At 47.8% G+C, this 18,531-nt stretch overlaps 1 protein-coding gene across 5 annotated transcripts in view; it reads left to right on the top strand.

Moving 5' to 3' along the window:
* lrch1 (leucine-rich repeats and calponin homology (CH) domain containing 1) overlaps positions 1–18,531 on the top strand; it is a 48,018-nt gene that overhangs the window by 8,084 nt on the left and 21,403 nt on the right. For all 5 annotated transcript variants that reach the window (XM_062456464.1, XM_062456463.1, XM_062456460.1 and 2 more), the window contains exons 2-7: positions 7,926–8,070; positions 11,490–11,616; positions 11,996–12,101; positions 15,552–15,688; positions 16,886–17,016; positions 18,207–18,294. In XM_062456464.1, coding sequence (XP_062312448.1) covers positions 7,926–8,070; positions 11,490–11,616; positions 11,996–12,101; positions 15,552–15,688; positions 16,886–17,016; positions 18,207–18,294 — 734 coding nt within the window. The remainder of the gene's footprint in view (positions 1–7,925; positions 8,071–11,489; positions 11,617–11,995; positions 12,102–15,551; positions 15,689–16,885; positions 17,017–18,206; positions 18,295–18,531) is intronic.

Here is an 18,531-nt window from a genome sequence, read left to right as displayed (position 1 = left end):
GCAGTCCCTGTGTATACAGTCATTTGCTTGAAATGTTATGTTCACAGTAATACACCCTTCACATTGGGGCTGCACACTGGATCACACACACACCATGTTATGATGTCATACTTTATACTGTATATTCATTCAAGATATGAACTGAACCGAGCACTCTTCTAACTAGTACACGTCACTGCAGCGAGGCATCCTGAGCCTCAGCCATGATCCCATCATGCCTCGGCCCATAGAACATGCTCACACTGCTCCACTGCTCCCTTGTAAGGTGCTCTAATAAGTTGGCTAGCAGTGAGGTAATGGTCTGCAAGCATGCACACATGCTAGCACACACACAGCACACACACAGCACACACACTCTGCCTGTACACACATACACACTGTGCCTGTACACACACACACATACAGCACACACACTGTGCCTGTACACACACACACACATACAGCACACACACTGTGCCTGTACACACACACACACACACACACACACACATACAGCACACACACTGTGCATGTACCACACACAGACACACACCCCAAAGCTCACTGGACCTCATCCCACATCCTGCCATTCGCCCAAACGAGGCTCATATTCTGCTGTATTGTCCCGGTGTTTCTGCTGCGCTGTCACTAAACCGCCCCGCTGTGAAACACAACACGGGCGTCTGCTCTCAGCCGCTGGACCGCTCATCTGGGGTCACGGGCAACACTTGAATCCCTCCCTCGCTCTCCTGATATTCTCTCCTTCCTCTCTCTTCCTTTCCTCTGGGCCGGGTCTGATCCTGGTTCCCTGGCGGTGAGCCTGGTCTGCTCCTGGTTCCCTGGCGGTGAGCCTGGTCTGCTCCTGGTTCCCTGGCGGTGAGCCTGGTCTGATCCTGGTTCCCTGGCGGTGAGCCTGGTCTGATCCTGGTTCCCTGGCGGTGAGCCTGGTCTGATCCTGGTTCCCTGGCGGTGAGCCTGGTCTGATCCTGGTTCCCTGGCGGTGAGCCTGGTCTGATCCTGGTTCCCTGGCGGTGAGCCTGGTCTGATCCTGGTTCCCTGGCGGTGAGCCTGGTCTGCTCCTGGTTCCCGGAGGGAGCGGGGTCAGCTGGTGACTGACATGGTAGCGTCGCTGGGGGCTGTGAGGCCGGTGTGCAGCTGGGGATGAGCTGAAGGCTGGAGTGATAGACGTGGAACGTGTCCTGCGTGCTGTGTCCTGCGTGCTGTGTCCTGCATGCTGTGTCCTGCGTGCTGCGTCCTGTGTCCTGCGTGCTGTGTCCTGTGTGCTGTGTCCTGCGTGCTGTGTCCTGCGTGCTGTGTCCTGCGTGCTGTGTCCTGCGTGCTGTGTCCTGCGTGCTGTGTCCTGCATGCTGTGTCCTGCATGCTGTGTCCTGCGTGCTGTGTCTTGCATGCTGTGTCTTGCATGCTGTGTCCTGCGTGCTGTGTCTTGCATGCTGTGTCCTGCGTGCTGTGTCTTGCGTGCTGTGTCCTGCATGCTGTATCCTGTGTGCTGTGTCTTGCATGCTGTGTCCTGCGTGCTGTGTCCTGCGTGCTGTGTCTTGCGTGCTGTGTCTTGCGTGCTGTGTCTTGCGTGCTGTGTCCTGCGTGCTGTGTCCTGCGTGCTGTGTCCTGCGTGCTGCGTGCTGCGTGCTGCGTCCTGCGTGCTGCGTCCTGCGTGCTGCGTGCTGCGTCCTGCGTGCTGTGTCCTGCAGCAGGAACACTTTACTGTCCCAGCAGGACTTTAACTAGAGAGGGGAGGATGTGCGTGTAATTGTTTATTGGAGTGTATTTTTAAAGAGCCAGAGTGTTTGTCTGTGTTTGATGTGTGTGTATGGTATGTGTGTGGTGTGTGTGTGTGTATGGTATGTGTGTGTGTGGTGTGTGTATGGTGTGTGTGTGTGTATGGTATGTGTGTGGTGTGTGTGTGTGTATGGTGTGTGTGTGTGTGTTGTAGACCCTGTCATTAGCGAGCTGAAGGGAGAGGCTTCTTCCTGCAGCTCCAGAGGATGCAGCTGCTGCCGTGGTTACAGGGTGCTGCCGTGGTTACGGGGAGAGCCTCCACACCCCTCTGGTTCCCCTGGAGATCACCTCACCATCACACCAGGTCCACATCGCTCAGCAGGGGGAGGGGAAAGTGTGCGTGTGTTAGAGTATGTGTGTGTGTGTGTTAGAGTATGTGTGTGTGTGTGTTAGAGTATGTGTGTGTGTGTTAGAGTATGTGTGTGTGTGTGTTAGAGTATGTGTGTGTGTGTTAGAGTATGTGTGTGTGTGTGTTAGAGTATGTGTATGTGTGTGTGTTAGAGTATGTGTGTGTGTGTTAGAGTATGTGTGTGTGTGTGTTAGAGTATGTGTGTGTGTGTGTTAGAGTATGTGTGTGTGTGTTAGAGTATGTGTGTGTGTGTGTTAGAGTATGTGTGTGTGTGTTAGAGTATGTGTGTGTGTGTTAGAGTATGTGTGTGTGTGTGTTAGAGTATGTGTGTGTGTTAGAGTATGTGTGTGTGTGTGTGTTAGAGTATGTGTGTGTGTGTGTGTGTCCGGGATGCTGATTCCTCACATTCCTCTCAGTGTGTCGAGGACTAGAGAGAGCAGAATAATGTTAGCCTTTGAGCCACTCTCAACAGCCAGGCTGTTCCCCCCAGACTGCCATGGCTCACATCAGCGCGCCCACGTGTGTGTGTGTGCGTGTGCGTGTGTGTGTGTGAAAAAGAAGTGTGTGAGAAATAGGAAGAGTGAAGTTGACAAAAAAAACGGATGACAGAGTGAGACTTTGTGAGAAAGCTACAGAGTGTATTACGAGTAGGCACTAAAGGAATTTCAGATTCTCAGATTCGACGGAGGGCTGTGAGAACAGATAGATCAGGCTGTCGTTGTTAACTGTGTTAAGATGATACCCTCAGCTTGGACGGGCGCGAGGAGATTTGATTATACTTTTTTTAAACACAGAGAGGGAAATGATGAGTCAGCAAATCTTAGTAATCACAAAACATGAGAGTTCAGTTGGTGGAGTGTCGTAGGTCTGGTCCTGGTGCTTCCAGAGGTCAGGATGGACGGGGACAGACGCACCAGTCCTGTGTCCACTTCCTGTTACAGTGACAGCAGGTCATGTGCTAGGTGAAGATCATAGGTCAAGGTTGGTTGCAGTGGAAGAATTCACATCGATGGATTCCTCATCCAACACTGACATTAGACATCCACGTCCTGCTGAGCACCAGGAACGGATGTGTGTGTTGCTGTGTGTGTGTTGCTGTGTGTGTGTGTGTGTTGCTGGGTGTGTGTTTATGTGTGTGTGTGTGTGTTGCTGTGTGTTGCTGTGTGTGTGTGTGTTGCTTTGTGTGTGTTGAAAAATAGGGAGAGTGAAAGAGAGAGAAGGAGAGACAGGAGAGAGACTGACTATGAGAGGGAGAGAGACAGAAAGAGAGGGCGAGAGACAGAGAAAGAGAGGGGGAGAGACAGAGAAAGAGAGGGAGAGAGACAGAGAAAGAGAGGGGGAGAGACAGAGAAAGAGAGGGGGAGAGACAGAGAAAGAGAGGGGGAGAGACATAGAAAGAGAGGGGGAGAGACAGAAGAGTGAACGAAAGACAAATGTAAGAAAGCGTGAGATACAAGAAACAAACTGAAGAGCTAGCCACCCAGGGTCACACACACGCTTGTTTATGTGTTTGGTTCCTGTCCTGTGTGTCAAAGTCTTCATACACACACCGTACCAGATAACAAAGAGCTCTCTATCCAGACAGCCCAGCGGAGGAAGAGGGGAAGGAAGCTGTGTGCTGTCTGTATCTTCTTACTGCAAACTCTTACTGATCAGAGCTACGTTCAGGATGAGGTAAACACGCACAGGTTCACTGTAATTACCTCAATGAAGTTCAGCGACGGGAACTTAAACTAGTTTTTATCAGCGATCAGAAATGATGGGATGTGTTCTTTGAGCCTTTTCTCCCAGTTCGACACTGCCTTTGTTGGCCCAGGCAAACCATGTTCCGACAAGCAGACCTGACTGCCGTCCAACATGAAAACAACAGACTCAGTTTCCCAGTCTCAGGAACCAGCCCTAGTCCAGGCCCATCCAGACAGGCTTGTTTGATTTGCTAGCATGAACTAGCGGAGATACTGGAGACATTTTGTCTCATCGACGGTCGTAGAAAGTACAGGGACTGATGGGAAGAGAGAACCATAAACTGTTTACGTTTCAGTAGGAGGACCATGACTCGGCGCTTAGCCCTCCGAGAGAATGTAAACACACCTTCTCTGTGGGCTTGTTGTTGTGATGTGGAGGAAAAGGAGGTCTTCTCAGTAGGAACGAGGCCCAGACTGCAGCCTGGGACTGGCCTCGTCTCCTGGCCTTGGCACAGGGTTTCACGGAGGCACAGGGTGGATGGTCAGCACGCAAAAGCTGACAGAAGGTTATGTAGCACATGAGATGGGTATCACCTACCCGGCAGACATATTAGGTACATAAATATACTTTTATATTCAGTGTTCAAGGCAAGGTTGTATATGGTGGTGCCTGAATAACAGGTTGGATCAAATACCATTGTACTTGTGAATCCCTTTCTTCAAGTACTGTTACAGAGGGCTTCTCAGATGTCCACAGATCAGCTGCTATAACCAACATGCCCTCCACCCTCCAGTTCATCTCCCCTCCTGTCTCCCCACTCAGACACGAATGACTGAACTGTCACTCTGGCCGCCCAAACATACCGACACCAGCCAGTGTTGAATAGAGTCTGGCTCTTTATTGTTCAAGCAGAAACACACACTCACCCAACCATACACACATGCACACCCAATCATGCACACGCATACACACAACTACACACACTCAAAACTAGAAAAACACATATTCACACACCCGTACACACAACTATAAACACACAACTATAAACACGCCATACACACAAACAGAGTCAACACAATGGATGTGAAGGTATCCCAGATGGCATGGCTTATCGCTCTAATCCCTGGCACACTGATAGAGCTGCTGCTGCTGCTGTTAGTGGTCTGACACCATGCACCCAGCGTCCCTCTCTGAAGGGGAGTGTGTGTGTGTGTGTGTGTGGTGGGGGCGGGTCCCTGCTGAATGAACCCCCCCCCCCTCCAAGGTCTCCTCCTCTCCTCTCTCTGACGGTTTTGTTTTGTGGTCTATCCTTGTCTTTGAGGATTTAAGGTTAGACTCAAACAGCTCTTGACTGGAAGTAGTAACACGACACGTAAACACAACCTCTCCTGTGGTCTAGGTCTGGGTGTGCATGGAGCTTGACCAGTCAAACATTCACATGTAAACAACTGAAGTAAGTGTATCGGCTTAGCCTGCTTGAGCAGCAAACAGAGTGTAGCTCCCTGTGAGGGAGACAGACCCTGACTATCTCATCACCTCGCGGCCATCATCATGTCTGCATGTGCACACATGTCTGGAGGAAGAGTGTGGGGCGACCTGGAGGAGAGAGGGTGATTGTGTCTGTTGACTGCGTCAGCCTCGGATGTCAGACCCTACCTCAGGTAAGAACCTGCAGGCCTGTGTGTGGAGAGAGGACAGAGAGAATCTTCTGCCTGTCTGTGCTCTGTAGACACCTCTTCTCTCTCTCTCTCTCTCTCTCTCTCTCTCTCTCTCTCTCTCTCTCTCTCTCTCTCTCTCTCTCTCTCCCTTTATCTTTCCTCTCCCACACACAGATGTGGCAGAGGCCTTTGAGCTGCTGTATGACCCACAGACGCACGTTCTCTCAGGAACCTACAGAACCGGGACGTTCTGCTCTTTCTTTACCCCCCAAAAAACGAGTGGAAGAAGAAATCTCAGTGAAATGTAAAGCAGCACATGGTCTTCAGTCCGGAGAGAGCAGGCAGACATAAAGACGTGTTCTCTGATAACTCTCATCTCCAGTTACAACATTTACTACCCATACACACCGCTTCCTCACCATATGACTTTAATGGGCCCACGTTTTATGTTAATGTGCCCCCAGAGCATCACTGTGTGTCTTTATGTGTGTGTGTGTTCGTTGGAGTGTGTCTGCATGTGTGTGTGCGTGTGTGTGTGCATTGTAAACACAGCGTACATGACTCTTGGGTCTGTAATGACGGATCAGACTTTTTCATGACCACAGTGTTGAGGGTGAATCAGTCCTCAGGGGATTGCTGTTCACTTCCTGTTTCAAGAAAAGAAAAGTCTGAAGGATGACTGGCTGTTCCAGAGCAGGACTAGACTGGAGGGTGGGGGAGGTGGGGGGGACATGACCTCACTGAGGCCTGGGGGGGGGGGCAAAGGGAGGAAACAGACTTAAATGGCACCCTATAAAGTCATTACATGACCTATTCTCCTGTGCCCTGGGTCATGGAATCAAGGTTGAACACATCAATGGAAATGTGTGTGTGCTCTGTTTGCAGAAGTGTGTAAACGTGCAATTGTGTTCTTCGATCGCCTTCGTGAAGCACTCCTGACAAAGTTTATGTCTGAGTGTGCGTGTCTGTACGTCTCGAAGCGAACGTCCATGTGATCCATCACGTGGACGTGCAGAAGTACGTGGATGTCGTCTGTAAACATGTCGCATGCTGAGTGCATGACTAACTACTGTCAGACTGCGTGGTGACGGGGGGAGAAAGGGAGGCTAGATTTCAGACCCTCCGAGGAGCCAGTAGTTCTGGAGGGACTGTAGACAGAAGCTGTAGAGAGAGAGGGAGAGGGGGAGAGATGGAGAGGGGGAGAGAGGGAGAGGGGGAGAGAGGGAGAGATGGAGAGGGGGAGAAGGAGAAAAAGGGGGATAGAGAGAGAGAGAAAGTACATCTGCGAGGGAGAACAAAGGGTGTGGGGTTGATGAGAATGAGATTGAATCTGGGGTGAAAGAGAGGGGAGCGGGGGTCAGAGAGACAGAGTGGAGGAAGAGAGAGAGGAAGAGAGAGGGAGGAAGAGGGAGGGAGAACGGCAGGTCAGAGAGGACGGAGGCTGCAGCGCTAAGTGAGATGTGGTTCAGCTGGAGTACAGAGCAGTCAGGAGGAGGGGAGGGGCTGGGAGAGACTGATGTCTGGAGCTGTGTCTGCCTGGCTGCAGGCCTGCCTGGGTCACTGGGGGAGGGGGTCTGAACAGTAGCATGTAGGCCTGTGTGTAGGAGCACATGTGGTCTTCCTACAGTTTATGGAGCCTGTAGTCTTGCCGTGTGTGTGTGTGTGTATGCGCTCGCCTGTGTTTGATACATGTGTGTGTATGCATGGGTATGACGTGTGTGTGTGTGTGTCTCCGCAATACTGTACACGGCCGGCCTCGTGCTGCCTCTCTGGGGGCTACAGTGTGTCAGGAGAGGGATTACCCAGAGGGCATTGCAGCGCGAGGGGCTGTACATGACGGCCCGTATCTGTGCCAAAGTCACATGACTGTCTCTTGATTGGAGTCGAGAGCATCGCACACGCACACACAGACATACCCCTAACATGTCCTCCCCCATCCCCCCCAATCTTTGTTTTTAGCTGCGGGTGTTTTTAAATACAACTTCCTGTCTCAATACCCATGATGTAATACAGGCTCTCAATCAGCAGTCGAATCCAGTAACTGTTCAACAATAGGGGCAGGGCTGGTGCTTATGAACCCTCTGACTAACTGATCTTACCTCAGCTGATATCAGAAGTCATTCCCCTCTTCAGAACAGGAAGTTGGCTTTGTTAGCTTGTAGCCTTGAGGAGCTAACCGCAACTCCCCCCTTCTGAGTGGACTTCACTGCTGTTTGTTGGTTAGAAACCTGGCTGTGTGTCGGTGCTGTGGTGAGACACCTGGTGGTGGATTGATGGAACTACAGATATCTTGCACTGTGAATATGAATATGTTGTGATTAGAGTGGGTAAAAATATTGAATGTTTAATGAAACGTTATTTAACAAGGAAACCAAGTGAGTTTAAGACTGTTTTGTCTTCAGTGCTATTGTTGTCGTCTCTTTCTTACTCAATTTTTTCCCGCTCTTTCTCACCAGACTTGTCGAGGAATCGTCTGGCGGACGCACCTTTAGAAGTGTGTCACTTTGTCGCCTTGGAAACGCTCAATCTCTATCACAACTGCATCAAAACCATTCCAGACACCATTATCAGTTTACAGTCACTCACCTCCTTAAACCTCAGGTAAGAACCCCACACTCACACACAATACAAAGGGTCTCACACTGGTGTGCGACTACAGGAAGTGTTAGACCCTGCCGGCTCCAGACTTGTGTCTCCGTCTGTACGCTGTACTCTGACCTTCCTGTGCCAGATCTGTCCTCTACGCTCACACCACCGTGAACATTCATTAGTCCTATCTCTCTCTCTCTCTCTCTCTCTCTCTGTCTCTCTCTCTCTCTCTCTCTCTCTCTCTCTCTGTCTCTCTCTCTCTCTCTCTCTCTCTCTCTCTCTCTCTCTCTCTCTCTCTCTCTCTCTCTCTCTCTCCCCCCCCCCCCCACACACACATGCATATTCATGTGTCAGCACACAAACGTATGCATGCGTAAACATGCTTGATAGTGTTGCCGTAGAAACCCTCACACACACACTCACATTAATACAGTCGGTATGAGTGCATGTGCCAGAATCTCTCTGGTTGAAGTCCTCTGGATTTTAATGAGTGATCAATTTAATTGCTAACCTAAATGAGGGGGGGAAGGGAATGTAAAATAAAATGTAATTTCTCGCTCCAGTACTGAGGATGTACGAGTAGAGGCTGTGTGTTTACCTGTCTGTGTGTGTGTGTTTGTATGTGTGTATACTTGTGTCTGTGTGCTTGTGTGTGTGTAATTCTCTCAGTATCTCTCACAGCAGCAGGAATGCAGAGAAGCAGAAATGTGTTCTCTGACGCCACATGAACCCCATCAGTTCATCTCAATTGAATTTGAGTCATTTTAGTCTGGCCGTCAAAACAGGAAACAAAGAAGTCTCACAATATCGTCAACACATGAAAAGAGCACGTTTATTTTTAGGCCTTTCCATGTGGCTGGCTGGCCCCTATCACGGAGGACATCTCTGACAGCTCTGCTGTCTCAGGTTCAGGCAGCTCAGAACAGGGGGAAGACATTGTGTTCCAGACAAGAATTGTTGTAGAAAGTGGGAGAACTTTCTACAACAGGAGAAAGGAGTCAGGGTTGATAGTCTGGAGTGTGCTAATGATTTACCTGGTAACCTGTTACCTGGTGACCTGTTACCTGATGACCTGTTGCTTGTTGACCTGTGTTGGTTGGTTACATTGTTGTGCCATCTTCTGTACAGCCTGCCGTCTTGACGACACATCTCTGTTCTTGGTATGTTCGTGTTGGGTTACTTTTGAAGATGCACGCACACTTTATCAGATTCTCGCTCATTTCTATGTTGGGCATCAACTGAGAAGTGTATGCTTCAATTAGATAGTTCTGTTCCCTCTACAAAAATATCACAGGACAATTAAGCGTAATATTACAACAATACTCACTTTGTACCAGTTCTCCGGCATGAGTGCAAAGGTCATGAACGGAGTTACGGCCTGTTTCCAAACTAAGAACCTGCTTTGTTGCTCTCAGACTCGAGCGCGGAGGAACAGAAAGGTTGTTTCCACGGCAAAGACAGGCTTGCATCGTCACACGCTCCGGTTAAACAGAGAGAGTTGAGCTAGGGACTCAAGATCACAGCATACACAGCTGGGCTTCTCCTCCACTGTCCTCTCTGTGGTGTAACTACCCCCTCTGTCTTCTCTCCTGTCTGATCTCCCTTTAACTTGTGGCACACGGACTGTGTGTGTCTGTGTGTGTGTGTGTCTGTGTGTGTGTGTGTGTGTGTGTGTGAGTGAGAAAGTGAAGCCGCCTAGTTTCTCTCTACCGGGCCATCCAGTAGAGAGAAAGAGAGATAAATGGAGAGAAACAGATAAATGGAATAGAGAGACAAAAAAGAGAGAGAGATAGAGACAGATAGAAGGGGGAGAGAAAACACAGGGAAGAGCACTCTAATTTTCTCCATGTGTTTTACTCGATTCTTCTTGTGTGGTCGTAGCCAGATCCACGCTCTCTGCCGTTTCCCTCTCAGGATTCCTTTCTGCTTACACAGGTAGCTAGCGCTAGCTCAGAATAACATCAGGCCAAATGAGCAGTTGTTAGCTTGCCCAAGCTAGCCCAATTACTTGTCTATATCAGTTCCCATCTACTCTGCCTTAATTCAATTAAATGGTGATATCTTTGGTCATTAAGACAGCGAGAGTGAAGCTAGTTGATCCACTGTGAGGATCTAATTGAGAGTGGATGAGATCACGCGTCTCATCCTGGGTAATCCCAGGGTTTAGACTTTCCAGGCCTACTTTACTTGGCTCGGTAGTTGTGGCTTTCTGAAAGCCCTGGCAAGGCTTACTGTTTTAGCAAACATACAGACACACACTCACTCACTAAAACCTTCAGACCTGCGGAGTGTTCTGGAAGCACCTAGTGTTCTAGAATGTTCACAAGAGGGTCTGCGTTCTATATCTTCCATCACAGAAAGACCGTAACTCTGTGTGGTGTAATCAAAGTCAACTTCATGTTCATTAAGTGTGCTTGTGTGTGTGTGTGTGTAACAGCTGGATAAACTCTTTTTTATTATATTTCCGGAATGATCTTGTCAGTGCTGAGTCAGAGGGGTTTCCTAGCTCTGTTGTGTGTGTTCTGTGGGGGGGGGGGTTAGTGAATAGACAGTGTCTCTGTGCATAGGGTGTGTGTGTCCAGGTGTGTGTGTATGTAATGCGTATGTGAGTGTGTACTATATGTGTGTGTGTTGTGTATGTCTGTACTGTGCATGTGAGTGTTTACTGTATGTGTGTGTTGTGTATGTGTGTGTACTGTGCATATGAGTGTGTATTGTATGTGTGTGTGTGTGTGTTGTGTATGTGTGTGCGAGTGCACGTCATACCGCCATAAGCAGAAACACAGAAGGACAGAAACAGGAAGTGTTCATGCGAGAGTGAATTCTGCCCATGGGGCATTCTGTTCTCTATACAGTACAAAGCTAACAAACAGGGATGAGTACAGTCACCACTCATGCATGTACATGATTACGCAACACGTTCACAAATCTACCCTAAATTATTCCTGCATCTTTTTTTATTTTATTGTCTTATGTTTATAAATTGAGCTGATAAACAAAAGCCTGTTAGGAATATTCATGGTTTAACTACTGGATCAACAGTAAGTGGATAGATGGCGGTTAAGGTTGAAACGAAATCTTGGCAGGGGTCAGTTAAGGACACAAATTCTGCAGTCAGTGGGCTTCTGCATTGTTAATGACGACAAGGTGTACTCTACTTCCTCAGGTTTGTGCAATGCAGTGTGTAGCTATGGCACGTAATATATGATATGATCTACTGTCAATTAATCAGTTGGTGCATTCTAACTGTCTGTTTCTCTCCTTTCTCTCTCTCTTACTCTCTCTTCTCCTTCCCTACCTCTCCCTTTCACTCTCTCCCTCCCTACCTGTCCCTCTCTCCTCTCTACCTACATCTCTCCCCTCCCTCCCTCTCTCCTCTACCTCCCTTTCTCCCCTCCCTCCCTCTCTCCTCTATCTCTCTCTCCCTCCAGTCGTAACCAGTTGGGTGCCCTGCCAGCCTGTGTCTGTGGTCTCCCCCTGCGTGTCCTCAACGCCAGCAACAACAAGCTGGTCTGCCTGCCCGAGGCCGTAGGCCAGCTCAGGAGCCTGATGGAGCTGGTGAGAGTGTGTGTGTGGTGTCTGTGTGTGTGTGTGTGTGAGAGAGCATGTAGGTGAGTCTGTACCTCTTGAGTGCCAGAAACAGACTCAGCACATTCTGCTCCCATGCTTACGTAACAGTGTTGTTGTCTGCTGGAGGGTGGGATGGATGGAACCAGGCCACACACAGGGACTACGGATGGGAGATAGGATGGAGCTAACAAGGAGGGAGGGAGGGTGAGGGGAAGATAGAAGAGAGGAAGAAGGGAAAATTAAGATGTGTGTGTGTGTGTGTTGTTTATACACAGTGACATACTTTGTTGATTGTTTCGTGGGCTCATTTAAGGTGTGTGTGTGTGTGTGTGTGTGTGTGTGTGCGTGACCGGGTGTACCCTTACAGGACGTGAGCTGTAACGAGATCACGGCTCTGCCTCGTCACCTGGGCCGTCTGAAGTCTCTCCGGGAACTCAACGTACGCCGGAACCTTCTCTGTGTTCTGCCCGAGGGTGAGTACAACCGCTGTCCTCCTGAAGATCCTTCTACGTGACGTTCTCCCTCCGAAACGTGAAGATAAGGAAAATAAAAACTTTGACAGTTTCTCAGTTTTACAAGTTTTTACTTGTTCTAGATTGAAAACCAGTGAGTTCTCTAGGCTATAGAATGGGAAAGAAAACCTAAAATAAAAATGGCCTTCTCACAGTCACATGCAGTATCTCAAGTCAACAGTTAGTGTGTGGATCTTGGAGTGACTGCTATATGAGGTATGTTAAGCAGTCTCTCTGCAGGCCTCCAGGGTATTATATACTGATACTTGCCGTTTTGGTAGTCGAGAAACAGACTTTGAGATGACGTTTCCCAACTTGGCCTTTCCACATTTGGGCAGTTTTTCCACCCCGTAGCTGTGGTGACGGCCCAGCATATGTCTGATGCTGGCTGTCGCTAGCTTGCTGGAGTGATAGACGGGCGAGTTTTCTCCCGGCATCGCGTCTCCTTAGATTTACTGTGGCTCCGCTAAACTGTCTGATCGTGGAGATGCCGCATCGTCGTTAGCATCGTCTCTGGGATTGATCGATGAGTCTTGATCTGGCCAGTCGTCTCGACGCCTTGGATGGAAACAGATCTCTGGTGTGGAAGGATGCTAGGAAAATTAGTTGAGGGAACGAGAATGAATGGCTGTTGAATCTTTAAGGGGATCATTCCTGAAATATTTTGAGAGTCAAAGTAGGTATCCTCAGGGGATGATAGTTAAATGTTGACAAGGTCTCACTGTGTACCGCGTGGCTCGAGAGATTTAAGGAGGGTAAAAATGCGTCCTACGTTCTGAAAGGACTGACAGGAAAAAAAAATCGAAATCTTAAGAAAATGTAGGTTAAGCTTTCTGATTAATCGCCCAGTAGCCTACAGTTATCATACAAGTGTCCTGCTTTAAACAGTGGCGGCCGGGACTTTGCAGAGCCCCCCCCCCGCAAAGTCGGAGCTCGAGGCCCCTCCCCTAAATCCACTCAAAATGTATCTCCATACTATCTTATACATTGCTGTCTACCTTTAAATATAGCCTATATTCACCAATGTGAGAGAAATAAAAAAGTTTAAAAATACTAAAATCATAATAGCAGCCTATTTGTGTGGCGTCCTGCAGAAACCCGTCGGATGTCGCGGCCGCTCATTGTTGGCTATAAGCCATAAAAGATCGAAAATTGATTTCTGTCAAAATTTAGATTTTTGATGTTTTCTATAGTTAACACCGTAAACTTCATTGTAATGTACAAAAAGTATAGCTTCTGAAAAACTGTTAATTTCAACGTTTTTTGGACATGTCAACTATAGCAAGATTTCCAAGCCATTTCAAATCAAATGCTCAGTTTGCTTGCTCTTTTGAGTGCTGCAGCAGCCCCAAACAACTGATCAATGAAGTCAGGCTGTGTGAAGGGTTTCCGCAAGCCGCCACACATTTGTCATTGTTCAAAACCAAAGACAGCACTAGCCTTCTGATAGTTCAGCACCAAGGATAGCATCGCCGAAATAAGACACAATCAATGGAGGAAAGGAAAACATTTATTCTTGCCAATAAGTAGGCTAAGCAAGTATATTTATTGTTGGTTGCCGGTGAAGACATGCTGCTGCTAGCTGGCTGCGGTAGTGTTTCGTCTGGAGATGTTGATAATATTCTTCTCTGGCTGGTCTAAATAAGTGTGTAATCTTCGGGTGTTTTGCTCGAGCTTGTTCAGACAACAGTTTATTGCTGCGCTTTTGAGCACCGCGTGCATATTTTCTTTTACTCATGTCTCTACCGTCATCTATCAGAACGTAGCCTAATGATTAGTATTTTTGAAATGTGCGCGTTCAATAGGCGTAATGGCCCAAAAGGCACGTAAGATACGCAAAAGCCATTGTTGCCAGATTCAGGGATTTTGAGACTATTTAGCCTATTTAGATCTGTTACGTTGCCTACATTATGGAATTCCTTTACCTGGCAGTTGAAACTTGGGGCTCTCAATGAGCGCCCTCAAAGAGTTTTCCTTGTTTTTTATATATATATATATATTTTAAATAGGCCCAGTCTGTTTTTTGATATGCAGGGCGGGGCCCTTAGGAAGTGGGGGCCCCCCCCGCCTTGCGGGGGCTGCGGGGGCTTCCCAGCCGCCACTGGCTTTAAATGAGTTGAACTGGTATTGTAAAGCTATACAGTGGCTTTAAACAGTCACCTTGAATAAAGATATGGGAACACAAGTGACAGACTTTTCTCATTCCAGCTAATTACCACCAGAAGTAGTTTAATAAATCCGGCTTGTTTTAAAAATAGGGTTTCGAGTTCTCCCTCGCGGCCCCTCTGCCAAGATCACAGCACTCGCACTCTGCCTTATTTAGGAAAGGTTGTCAAGGAGATAATGTCATAATTGTCTGTGTGAATTTATGACCCCCTGGGAATTGTTTTGCTGGCAGCTTGCCCTGGACCTCTCGTTCGCTGTCTGTTACTCCCACCTCTTCTCCGTCTTTCTCACTCTCTAACTTTCTCTTTCTGGCTTTCTCTCAGTGTTTCTCTCATTTTATCTTTCACAGCCCCCCCTCTCACTTTAATTCCACCATTGAGATTTTGCCGTCTGCTTTTTCAATTGTCTTCAGATTTTAAGGCTATTTTTACTCAAGGTATTATGCTGGAATACCCGCCATCAGGGTCCGTCAAAGACCGTAGAACATCCACAGTTGGCATCGTTTCACGACAGAGTGATCTGTTTTAGGCCTATAGGCTGTAGTGTATTTAGCCAACACTGTGGATTTATGTAGCCTAGTTAGCTTCACAGGCCAAGAAACAGACCTATTATTTTTTACATAGGCTATATAGGCTATATTTTATCCAAAGCTCTTCCCTGTTAGCACACTGCCATTAGACCTATACTCCACATGGACCTATTTATGCACAGGACAGTGATACGAATTTACGGGGGGAAATAGGCCAGGTCTAGACCTGTTAGAAACATGACTTAATAACCAAAACAGGTTATGTTAACCCTTAGTTACTGTGCTCTTAATCCTACACTCCCCCCCCCCCCCATACCGATAACAGCGATCGCCCTCACAGAGAGTTCTCCCGTTTCCAGATTTTAGTTAGAAACTGAGAAAGACAAAGCCTACATTACATTATCCATGGGGAACACATATAAAATATTAAACAATTATTTATCTGTTAACATTAACTACTAGCAAGCAAGCTGACAATCAGATAATTGAGTACATTATAATGTAGCTAAAAATGGCTAACTAACTATCCTAGCGAATGTTACTGCTCAAATCCCTAGATAGCTAGCTAGTGATAACTTGCTTCAGCAAAAAATATTTTATGAAAACCCTAGTATTTTAAGCCACTTTTGAGAATGGAAAAAGTGTAGTCAGTACAAATAGTTTGGGATAATTTGACTTAATATAATGAAATTGTGTGTATGATTCCCTCCTCCCAGACCTGGCCGAACTACCTCTGGTGAAGTTTGACTTCTCCTGCAACAAAGTGTCCACCATCCCAGTGAGCTACAGGAAGATGAAGCAGCTCCAGTCCCTGCAGCTGGAAAACAACCCCCTACAGAGCCCCCCTGCACAGGTCAGCCACGCCCCTTACCAGGGCAATGCCCCTCTCCAGGGCCACGCCCCTCACCAGGGCCCCCCTGCACAGGTCAGCCACACCCCTCACCAGGGCCACGCCCCTCACCAGGGCCACGCCCCTCACCAGGGCCATGCCCCTCAGAAGGGCCACGCCCCTCACCATGGCCACGCCCCTTACCAGGGTCATGTACATGACCCAGGGCCACACCAGTAACCCTACACCTGACGCAGGCTGTAGTTCAATATGAGGTGCCTAACAGTGCGTTTACACTGCAGCGACGCAAATCGCTTGCCATCGCTCGCCTTCCCACAGTTCACCACGCGCGGGGGCGTATCAAACAGATTAATGTAGAATTGTAGTTCTCTAAAGTCACTGTTGTAGTTGTCATGGCCAAGTGTGCAGACTTGGGTTTACGTACTTGCAACATCGATCAAAATACAACTTGTATACAAAATACAAAACTGTTTAATAGACATACACGTTGACATGTGTAAAAACGTTTTATTATAGTACTCAAAGTCTCTGCTAATCTGTCGATAAGACCAGGGAGTTCCAGCCGGGTTTATAGTAGTAGCCCGGCTGGAACTCCCTGGAACGTAACTTTGTTCGAGAGTACAAAGTACAAAAAAAACACCAGGAGCACCGACAACGTCGGCAAACCTGCGCCTGGCCTCATTCTTTTTATTAATGTCTTTGTACAAATACAGAGACGTATCGTACAGGACTGGATATGCAGCCACACAGGCGATTAGTTTCTCCTCCATCTTAAAAACTGGCCATTGGCCATCGCTAGCGAAAATCGCTCCTCATTTGCATAAAGTTGAGAAAATCTCAACTCGATCGCGTCGTGTCGCTACCCACAATGCACCACGCAAGCGATTCGCCTGGCTCCATTGAAAATGAATGGAAAACATGTTGTCGCTCGCATCACGTCGCTGCAGTGTAAACGCACCGTAACTTTCTGACCTTGGCTTGGGGTTGGACCTCGCTAAAACTCTCACAGGCCTGCCCCCCTGACCACAACTTCATGCTGTTGTTTGTTGTTTGGTATGAGAACACAGAACACCAGGGAGAAGTAACATGGGTTGTGACCAGTGACTCTCTTTACTCTTGAAGTTTTCCATTCATGCTTCATCAGTTATCCAGTTGTCTCTTCTCTCACACCAGTACGTCTGTGTGTCTCTCTCTCGGTAGATCTGTATAAAGGGGAGAATTCACATATTCAAGTACCTGGGCATCGAGGCGTGTCGGAGTGAAAAGATGCCCGACTCTCTCTACCTGCCTGTCATCGAGCGCCTCAACCTATCACGACCCGCCGCCGGCAGGTGAGTTACCATGCCAACCCCTAAACCCGAACCACCTGCTTTCAGAGCGATTCATGTAACAAATGCGTTTATTCAAAGCGATGTACAAGAAGCGCGTGTAGAAAGTGTGGCATAAAATCAAGGATCAGAAGATATCAGTATGCAACTATGCAATTCCTTAACTCTCATATTGACATACTTTTCAACTGGCTTGTATATTACAACAGCATAATAGAATTCCTTAAATTCAATTATGGCTTTTGATTTTGGTGTGCCACCCCAAGATTTTCAGTGGCCACACCTATGAAAAATGTCTGGGGGTGCCACTGATCACCTGCTCTCCAGTTTCCATGCACAGAGCCAAATTCTCCATTAGGTTTCAGAAAGCCTGTCTCCATCTGGCTCCTGCTATGTGAGACTGCAGTGGCTGAGGCTGGGAGGATGTTGTGTGCTTTTCTGTCCGCCCCCTTATAACTCTCCCCCTCTGGAGGAAAGCGTGGGCAGAGGAAAAAACAGTTCCTTTTGTCCTGGAGCTTAGAGACTCAATATACACACAGGAGCATGTGCACGCACAAACACACACACACACACACACACACACACACACACACACACACACACACACACACACACACACACTCATCCCAATCCTAGCAAAGGAGGGAGTGAGACAGAGCTATTTTTAACAAAGGCGAATGTCAAAACTGTATGATTCACATGCACACCTGTCAGTTGAACTCTTGACGAGGTTGATGGATTAAGGAAATTTTATGGTCACAGAAAACATAATTCACAAAACACATTTATTAAGTTAATACATTCGACTTTGTTGTAAAAATGAAGGTACTTGAGGATGGAAGATCTTTTCTGAACAGGGATTATTGTCCCCCAGGAAGCAAAATCCAGTGGCCTAGAAAGGAGATGAGTGTGTGTTCCTGTGAACGCGTGTGTAGGTTATTAAAAGGAACATTACCGTTCACTCCCTCTGTGCATATGATGTGTGTGTGTAAGAGCCACTGAGCTCTGCTGTCTTCCGGAGATGAGAGAGATGATAGTCTCTCTTTTGTTTCTGTCTCTCTGTGTCAGGCTCTCTCCGTCTCTCTCTCTCTCTCTCTCTCACACACACACACACACACACACACAACCTCCAGAGGCCATTTTATCTCTGTGACCGTGACTGACCTGTAATCCTCTTGTCTGACCCTTTGCAGCACAGAAGACATTGACCAGAATAAGAAACAGGATACTGACTCAGGAGTTGGCAGCGACAACGGTGACAAGAGGCTGTCTGCCACTGAGGTAGGGTGGCCGTGTGTGTGTGTGTTTGTCCATAGTCTCGTGTGCATGTGTTTACGCAGCTGTTATGTGATATTTTGCACTGATTTATCGATACGAATGGAACTTAAAAATAAAAAAAAATTAAACATTTATTAAAATGTTGTGTCTCACACAACATGGTACAAAAACAGATAGTATTGACATGCACTTATATACACAAAAATCATGCTACTACGGGAACTTTATTTCAAGTCATGA

Source organism: Osmerus eperlanus, chromosome 3 (assembly GCF_963692335.1).
Source record: "Osmerus eperlanus chromosome 3, fOsmEpe2.1, whole genome shotgun sequence".
Taxonomy (NCBI): Eukaryota; Metazoa; Chordata; class Actinopteri; order Osmeriformes; family Osmeridae; genus Osmerus; species Osmerus eperlanus.
The sequence above is the reverse complement of the archived record's forward strand: the minus strand, read 5'-3'. Positions and strand labels throughout refer to the sequence as shown.